The following is a 9,738-nucleotide window of genomic DNA, read 5'->3' as shown; positions in this document are numbered from 1 at the left end:
GATAGATAGATAGATAGATAGATAGATAGATAGATAGATAGATATAGTTCGTCTTTAGTTTTCCTTAGTCATTCATTAAAACATCGCTTTAATCACTGGTCATAAAAAAGCATGTAAAGCATACCCTATAAATGTATTACTCAGGTATTAAAATTTGTCATATGTTAACAATAATTTCATTACTTTTCATCTTGAAATAAACTCAGAGTTTATGTAGTTTATCAGGGTGTGGAAATGTCTGATGTGCTGCATAATAATAAATGTACAAGGACCCTCTCCACCTTACGTAAGCACTATTCCTTATAAAAAACAAACTCCAGTTGTTCAACCTAAAAATGATTGGTCAATAATGCAGTACCATACATGACGCTAGCAAAAGCACATAAAGATTGTCAAGATTTCTTCAACGCCTCTTTCTCTATCTATAAATAGAAAGCCAAAGCAGGCAACACAGCACTTCATTCATAGACTAAGATCCTGTAATTTGTGCTTCCAATTTCATTGCTCTCCACCATCACCATGAGACATAACACCAAGCACAGTTATTCTTCAATTGGAGCCCTGAAAGGAGGCTACCACACAGGAGGGCATTGTCCCAAAGTGTTCAGTCATTTTTCAACAGCTCATCATGGAGGATCCCATTATGGAAAGGGATCACATATATCCCATCATGGAAGTTTCAACAAGATGTGTCATGGAGGTTTTCAAAATTCCCATCATGGAGGCTCCCATTTGTCACATCCCGGAGGAGTATCTAATTTGATCCATCATGAGAAATCACATCTTTCTCATCATGGCGGCTTCCATAACTCTCATGTTGGCTCATCTCATCTTGGAAATTCACATAAGATGCATCATAGAGGTTCTCACGTTTCCCATCATGGAGGCTCCCATAAAGTCCATTATGGAGGATCCAATGTGTCCCATCATCAAGACCACCACAAAGCTTTCAGTGGCTATGGTGGATCAAGTTGTAAAGCAGTCTCCAAGCACCCATCTATCAATCATCATGGAGGCCATAGTCATGCTACACATTACAGCTCTGGAGGCCATGGTGGTTGGATGAAAGATAGCCTGCTCAATATCAATGAGAAGGAAACCATGCAGATATTGAATGATCGCTTATCATCCTACCTGGATAAAGTCAGTGCTCTAGAAGATGAAAATGCCCAACTGGAGAAGAAGATCTGTGAGTGGTATGCAAACAATGCCCCCAGCTCATTGCCCGACTCCAGTCAGTACTTCAAAATAATTTCAGACCTCCAGAACCAGGTAAACTATGAGATAAATTTTAATTTTCAGGGAAAAGTAAATGGATATGATTTAGCAATAATAAGTAATCAATTTGCACCATATGACATTTTACTTTATTAAGACAAGAAAATTCAAAAATAACCTTTAATTTTAGCTATAGGTTTAGCAGTAAGATAACAAAATGATACATATGCATTAACTATATTTATTTGCATGTTAAAAATATGTATAACACTATAAAACTAATCTTATGCTTGCTCATCTAAAATGAAAAACTATGGACCTTATGTAGTGATAGACTCATTTGCATCCAAAATGTAGATGCAAAAAGCATGCAGGAAAAAAATCACACTCGCATGTGTTTATTCTGAGATGTACATATCTTAAGGTACATGCAACTCAACATAGTGGGATTCCCTGGTATAGTGGGACCAGCCCAGCATATCATAGCCTGGTGCTGGTAACGACTGCTGCAGGGAGGAGTCCATACTGGTCATCCTCCCCGCATTAGTGTCAACCAACACAGGCTATGAACGATGGTGCATGGATCATTTTTGGTGGGAGATTGGGGCTCAGTTTTTTTTTATTAATTTAATTGATTCATCTTTTTTACACTGCAAAGGTCTCTTTTCATGATGATCATCATCAACACATCTTTGCACCAGAGATCAAACACCCACAAGATATATACATGTGAACTGAAAAGTGTATTATCCACCTTAGCTTATATTTGACCCCCTTCCCTTCCCCATTCCTTCTCTCTAAATGTAAAAGTCATAACTGTAAGATGAGGCTGAATCTGCATGCAGACATTTACTAATGCATTTTTGTGTGCATGTGCAGTATGGAAAAGCGCATTTTATATAAGAAAAAGGACGTTCAGATCTAAATGAGGGTCTAATTGAGCAAAGTAACTAAATCATGTCATTGAGTATCATGGGTTCATTTATTTTACAGATCTCTGCAGCTACAACAGACAATGCCAGGATTGTTCTACAGATTGACAATGCCAGACTGGCTGCTGATGACTTCCGTGACAAGTACATATTTTATTATTACATGTTTTTCTATATCATGTCTGCTATGTGCACAGTATTTACTAGTAAGTTAATATAAAGGCAAACAGATTTTACTACAAGAGGGAAGATGACCCTTTTATGACTAGGGGTAGGATATATGTGATGAAGAATTTGCAGTAATTTACACACTGACTATGAAGGTGAAATGAAAAGGAATTTGTAGATAATACCCTAAATGTGCGATTGTGGATTGAACATGATGATACCTCTCTTTTATGCATTGTAAAAACCAAGATGCACTAAAAAGCAAAAAAGCAAAAAAAGCAAATAAAATAAAAACATTACATTCAATGCTTCACCCTAAATAATGCTTTCATACACTTGGTGCCGGGTTTGCCTATTAAGCTAGTAAATTAATAAGGCTGCTTTGTACTCTCCAGGTATGAGATTGAACAGCGTATGAGTAATAGTGCTGAATCTGATGTAAACGCTCTGCGCAGAGTGCTAGATGGACTGAACCAGGAGACATGTGACCTGGAGATGCAAGTTCAGAGCCTCCAGAAAGAATTGCAGGAGATGAAAAGAAATCATGAAGAGGTAATGTTTAGTTATAAAACCTAGAGAAATGTAAAAGTAGACCTCAGTAAGGATAAGAGAGCAAAAAATAGATTTTCTTGGATCCAGACATTTATTGTAGGAAAAATAATCTGTGTGTTATATTCCTTTCATTGTTATGTATCATTGTGTATACATTTCTCATCTCTTTAGGATGTAAACAGCCTTCGTGCCCAGCTTGGAGCCAGAATCAACGTAGAAATGAATGCTGCCCCATCCATTGACCTTAATAGAGCCCTGTCTGAAATCCGGGATGAATATGAAAACCTGATGGAGAGGAACCTGAGAGACGCTGATGATATTTTCAGACAAAGGGTAGAATACAATTGGTTTCAATATAATTCCATATATTGCTATTTTAAATGAAGTAGAAGATTAGACAAAAAAAAACATCAATTGAAAAACCTATAGTGGATTAAACAAATAAAAAACAGGAATAGCAGAACAAGTGTTAGTTGCACAAAATGTTGAGAATGAAATACCCTAACTCCTTGAACGTGCATTGCATTTGTCATATTTAATGCTATTAACTTAACCCATACAGTGATGGGTCCTGGTTTTTTTTTTGAGTAATAGACCCCCCAGTCCACACACCTTTTCATGCCATATCACCAACAAAAACTCTCATGATTCTCTATTATGCCCAGCTGGAGAATAAGATCTATGAGTGATATGCAAACAATGCCCCCAGCTTATTGACCGACTCAAAACAGTACTTCTGAGGCTACATTTTCATTAAAATATGCAATGAGCCTCTCACATGAACGGTAGAGTTTCAAACATCATACTCAAAGTATTCTAGAGAACATCTTCCTGAGTTCATTGAAACATAGAGTATGTCACCCGCATCATACTAACAGTACTGCAAAGAGGTCACACTTGCTCCACTTCTTTGATACGGTTCTAGTTTCTGTTCCTGATGCCATTAAGCACCATTGTGAGCATAAATATATGCCTGGTACATATGACAAAACAATACTTGGCTTCATTGGGAAAAATTAAAGTAGTCAGTTTCTTCAGCATATTCAGACAGGAAAACAAAAAGCAGGTTTTACTTTTGTCAAAGCACCACTAAGGAAATTGGTCATTCTATTAACAGCATCCATCCATTGTATTTGTAATACTTTTTATTGTATTGGCAGAGTGAAGAGCTAAATCGTCAGGTGGCTTCAGGCTCACAGCAACTCCAGTCTGTGCAAACCGAGGTCATTGAGCTGAAGCGCTGTGTCCAGATGCTGGAAATTGAACTGCAGAGCCAGCTGAGCATGGTATAGACAAATGGTTGAAATTCTAAAAATTAGCTGTTTTCCCTTGTCTTCTATTACGTACTGATGCGAAGGCATGTAACAAATGTCTGTTGAGGCTAACATTTAAAAGTGAGCTTGAAAACCACAATTTGGTGGATATATTTCAGTTGGCCTATCTCAAATAACTCCATAGTTAATAACATTTAATGATGCAAAAAAATTACCCATTGTCCATTGCATGCTCTCTGTATACATTATTTTATGTTATTGTCAAATTCTCAAATATAGACTTCAGCCCTGGAATGCACTTTGGCAGAGACACAAGCTACTTATGGTTCCCAAATCGCCCAGTTACAAGCTATGATCGATAATGTGGAGTCTCAGCTGGCTCAAATCAGATCTGATCTGGAACGTCAGAACTATGAGTACAAGATCCTGATGGATCAGAAGACCCACCTGGAGATGGAGATCGCCACCTACAAACGCCTCTTGGATGGACATGACATCCAGTAAGTTCAGCAATGTATTATACAGCTGTCATTCAGTTCAGTAATGCTGGATTAAAATTTCCATTAAAATGAGCATTTATTAAGCTTACTAAAAAACTTCTCAGTTTTTTAGCAAGCTTAATAAGTGCTCACTGAATAGCTAAATTATGGCTTCCTTCACTTAAGAATGACGACGACCATAAAATTGTTAGATGAAACCTTTACAACTTTTACATGTCATGTGTTATAGATGAAAAGATATTGGAGTTTAGAATATGAAATGTACAACAAATTGCTTTATCCTCGGTATAGAAATTTTAATGGACTAGTTAACTAAAGTAACTGTGCTGGTCTGGTCAGGGTCATAAATGGCGATTATTTTTTCCCTAGCTTCTGAGAGAGAATGTCATTGTTATGCTTAGAGAGCCAAGACCCCAACAAGAACCAGATCCCAATGAACTAGACTCTTTTAAATGATTGACCTTTATTAATGGGATTTAGGTAAAGGAATTGGAAGGGAGGGAAGTAGTCAAAAATCATAAGAATTACTCCTGTTAACTTATCTATTAAATGACTCTAAAAGAGCAGTCTATATTCTTTTATTAACTATATTATTTACTATATAACTTTACAATTTACTTAAAAAGTGATAAATAATACTATTCTTTTAATAAATCTCATTAGGACCCAAGAACCTTTTCTGTTTCTGAAATTAGTAACTAAAGTAATCTGATTAGAAAAGTAACTTTGTTGCCACTGGCAGTAGTTCTCTCCATAACTTTGTTTAATGTCTAAGGATCGTAGGTTGGTTGTGATTCTGAAATTAGCAACTATAATTATTGAGGTACTTTTCTATAAGTCCTCCGTGGATTCGAAAAGTGAACTTTGTTGCTACTAGCAATAGTCCTCTCCATAACTTTCTTTACTGTTTTTTCTTTGTTTTCAGTGCTTAGAGTGTCATTTAGCGCTCGGAACATATATGTATTGACTAGGTTGCAAAAAATGTATTTATGTGACAAATTTGAGTTGCGCCTATCTCATCAGTATTTCTGCGCCAGGTGTACAAATGTGTATAACTATGCATAAAGATAACAAAGAGATGACAGGGGCATTACACAATATAATGGTAAATAATATAATGAGGTGTCAAATACGCAAGAAAGAATAGTTTCTTGACAGTGTTATTAATGAATTCAAAATTTGAATTTCCATATACACCTATATCCGTTGTTTAGCCCTTTAAAACACAATGGTAATCTTCTTTCTGGCGGTAATCGAAATGGAAAAGACAAATATGTAATGTGAATAGAGAGCTGCAGGGGTCAATAAACAATAAGACAATCATTAGTAGGTAAAAAATAAGACAATCATTAGTAGGTAAAAAAGTGCTGTACGTGTCAACAACATTCCTCCAGTACTCACAAAAGATACCCGTTCTAGGAAAATTAACCTATACTTATGTAAACATGCCCTAACTGTACTCAACTATTGCTTGCCTGCCTCCAATTTGCCTCACCAGAGGTAAAGATATGTTCAAATCTAGATATAGACACATTTTGGTGTGCATGCACACTATGGACATGAGTATATTTACGCCCAGAGTTCAAAGCAAAAATTTTAAAGTAACAGTATGGAAAATCAGTACACACTTGTGACTGCTGGAAGTTGTACTTTAGAGACTTAAATTATTTCTTCTACCTCTCATCGTACACTTGATCACTGTATTTTACAGCAAATAGGCCACTTAAAATTTTGAGGGGAGGGGGATGTGATATCTCTAGAGAAAGCAGCTTGTGATGAAGCTGAAGTGAAATCAAGCCTATTATATACTCCCTTCCAGACAAATCTCCCATCACTGTTAAATACAGCTACCTGACTTAATATTGGGAGGGAGGGCAAACAGTTTAGTTTATGTGATGAACACTGCCTTTACAATATAATAACATTATGTTAAATTATCCTGTACCCTCAATACCAATACCTTGTGCAGTGTTTTCAGCTGCTGTCTTTAAATCAAATGTTTCTACTGCCCTGGACCTATGCTGGAAATGTGGCCCGGCATGGGACATACTTGAGCTGCACTGGCACATAAGTATAGTCTGACCATGGTAGCACTCCCTGCATGCAGCACACCTGGTCTGTCATGCCTCTAACTCTTCATGGCACTTGTGTTAACTGTTGTACTTCACTGGATGGGTCTTTTCTTTCATGTCTCAGAGCCCTCAACCAATGCCGGGAAGGGCTGCAGCACCTCATAGAAGTCTCACTGTGGTCCAAATAACAAACGGGAGGGATTCAAGGGAGACAGTTTTAGGGAGTGGAGTATACAACTTTCCTTAACATCAAATCAGTGGGAGACGTGGTGGTTTGACATTCTGCTTTATACTAACCCACTTCAACCACTGTTAACAACACTAAAAAATGACATTTGGCCAGCTCTAAATTCTACTGTGAGCTCATTAGTATCTCAATCCTGAATTCATGTCATGCGTCAGCTGTCTTAAAGTCTCTAGATCCAGATGATTCAGTTGGTGTGGGTTTCTGGATTGGAAGCTTAGTTTCCCCTTTAGATGTTGGATTGGTCTTCAACAACATTCTTTTTATGTTGGCAGCATCAGGCCGTCTCTCAACAAATTCTGACCACTTTTCTATGTTATTCTCTCTGACATTTAACTTTCCTTTATTTGGGTGATGTATTTATGTCTCCTATCTTCTTAAAGTCTCTTTCTATCTGTACTTTGATCTCTCTCTCTCGCTTTCTCTCATTTTAATCTCTGTCTCTCTCTACCCATTTGGTCTAGTTGTCTTGTTTTCCCTCTTGTTTTCTCTGTTAATTATTTCTTTCCTTCTTCACCTTTCTACTCCTCCTCTCCTCTGTGTCCCTTCAGTTAATTGAACTCTTTTTTTCTTTCAACTTCTATGGCCCCTCTCTGTAGCACAACACTGATAATGGCTCCTCTCCTTTAGGTGCCCTGTAGCTGACTAACTAGGACACTTACAGCTCTTACCCACTCAGCTGATTGTCTCCTTGTATAATACTTTAAGATATACACAAAAGGTGTTTCACTCTAAGGGCACTACATAACCAATGATAGAATAATGTATTTCATCAATAGACTAATGGTTTGATTTGTTTCGTAGTTTGGCAGACAATCACATGTCAAGTGGAAAACATGGTGAGTGGATAAGTGGACTTTCTAACTTCTATTGCTTTAAAATGCTATGGGGAAGGTTTATCAAACCTTCCAAAAAGGAAATGTGTAGGTGTTGCTCATAGCATCCAATCAGATTCTAGCTACCATATTCTCGAATATACTCCATTTTTATTTTTCAGAAATTTAGATGAATCTACCCCTATGTAGCATTTCTCTGTCTTTGACTTTGAAAGTTCAATACAAATATATATTTATAGACCCACTTCAGTCTCTAAATTCTTTTGTCAAGAAGTATGTCGAGGAGATAAATATATTGTTTGGTTTTCCTTGATATGTGGGCTTTTCATATCTATTGCTTTAAAATGCTATGGGGTAGGTTTATAAAACCTTTCCGAAATGGAAAAGTAGACGTGTTGCCCTTGGCAACCAATCGGATTCTAGCTATCATATTGTCATATTCTAGAATGTATCTCATTTTGTATTTTTTATATATATATATATATATATATATATATATATATATATATATATATATATATATTATATATATATATATATATATATATATATATATATGTAATATATATATATATATATATATATATATGTATATATATATATATATATATATATATATATATATATATATATATATATACACAGAGAGAGAGAGAGAGAGAGAGAGAGAGAGAGAGAGAGAGAGAGAGAGAGAGAGAGAGAGAGATCAACTTTATTTATTACTATGAGAAACGGTCAAGTCAAAATCACATATATTATCATCATCAGCTATTGATAAAGCTCCACAAAGTCCACAGAGCTCCCTCACTCACATCAGTCCCTAAATTTAAATTATTTTGTCAAGAAGTATGTCCAAAAGATATTTTTTTTTTGGTTTTCCTTGTTTGTTTTTTTATTTTGTTTTCAAATTACACTTTTATTTCACTTGTTTGCGTAGTATGCTGCACATTTTATTTGACTAAGCATGAAGATCGACTTCAGCCTATGAAAAACATATGATTGCCCGTACATTGTAATTCATTCTATGCAATTTCTTTTACATTTTGAATCATCACTCGTCCAATCATAAATCCTGATTGGACTGATGACCTTTCACTAATTTGCAATTTAATGTAAGACTGATTTGTAGTTATTATTTTGCTTTTGCGATATAAAGATGTAAATTTTATGTTCATTCTGCATTCTTTATTCCCAGGATCTCACCACAAAGTGATACATCACACCACTGAGCACGCCCATGAACCCAAATGCTAATAGATATCTATATCACGCTGCAGATATAAGAAGACTAAGTGTGAACCAATATAATTATTATTTACTTTTCTTTTCTTAGATGCACTACTTATCTTGTAGCCTTTCTTTATTTAGACAATGGAGGTATATAGCAAGTGATTATTTCAATGGGTTGCAGAATAAGCTCCAGCAATATGTTATGTATTCCTATAAATATATTCTACTGGTTTTATATTAAGAAAATAAGTATTTTGGGTCTCTCTAGCATAATGATGTTCTAGGTTTAAATACATCCTGTTAAAAAACAAAACCAAAGTCATTTTTACAGAAAATAAATTACTCCTTACCTAGGATACCTTATTGAGCTGGATTACTTTCATGATTCTATATGAGTGTTTTAGGCAGGTCCTGTATATTAATCTATAATACACTCCTTGTTCCTTGATTGACAAGGGATTTATCTTGGGTTTAGAAATGCTTTGATTTAAGGATGTACCAAAACAATTGTTGATATAAGACTATAGAAACACAATTGAAAACACAGTTTCACTTGTTTCACTGTATTTATTTTCTCAACTTGCTGACATAATGTATGTTTAGAATATTTAATTAAACAACAGCGGATATTTCCAGCATCCACCAGTAAAAAGTTATTGCGCTATAGCCTAATACTACAACCATTTAAAATTTATGTGATCACAGAGACCAA

The 9,738-nt window shown here is 35.6% G+C and overlaps 1 protein-coding gene across 1 annotated transcript; it reads left to right on the top strand.

The window, feature by feature from the left end:
- The first annotated feature begins 1,047 nt into the window (after positions 1-1,047).
- Positions 1,048-4,648, top strand: LOC142160475 (keratin, type I cytoskeletal 42-like). The gene is made up of 6 exons (XM_075215356.1): positions 1,048-1,272; positions 2,212-2,294; positions 2,714-2,870; positions 3,042-3,203; positions 4,031-4,156; positions 4,424-4,648. Exons 1-6 carry the CDS (start codon positions 1,063-1,065, stop codon positions 4,646-4,648), a joined length of 963 nt encoding a protein of 320 aa, XP_075071457.1. The 5' UTR covers positions 1,048-1,062.
- The last annotated feature ends 5,090 nt before the right edge of the window (positions 4,649-9,738 follow it).

The sequence above is a fragment of the Mixophyes fleayi genome, chromosome 6 (genome assembly GCF_038048845.1).
Source record: "Mixophyes fleayi isolate aMixFle1 chromosome 6, aMixFle1.hap1, whole genome shotgun sequence".
Lineage (NCBI taxonomy): Eukaryota > Metazoa > Chordata > Amphibia > Anura > Limnodynastidae > Mixophyes > Mixophyes fleayi.
The sequence above is the reverse complement of the archived record's forward strand: the minus strand, read 5'-3'. Positions and strand labels throughout refer to the sequence as shown.

Coding starts and splice junctions, on each gene's coding strand:
- LOC142160475 (XM_075215356.1), top strand. CDS start 1,063: ATGAAAGATAGCCTGCTCAATATCAATGAGAAGGAAACCATGCAGATA. Junction 2,871..3,041: donor TGAAAAGAAATCATGAAGAG/GTAATGTTTAGT, acceptor TCATCTCTTTAG/GATGTAAACAGCCTTCGTGC. Junction 3,204..4,030: donor ATGATATTTTCAGACAAAGG/GTAGAATACAAT, acceptor TTGTATTGGCAG/AGTGAAGAGCTAAATCGTCA.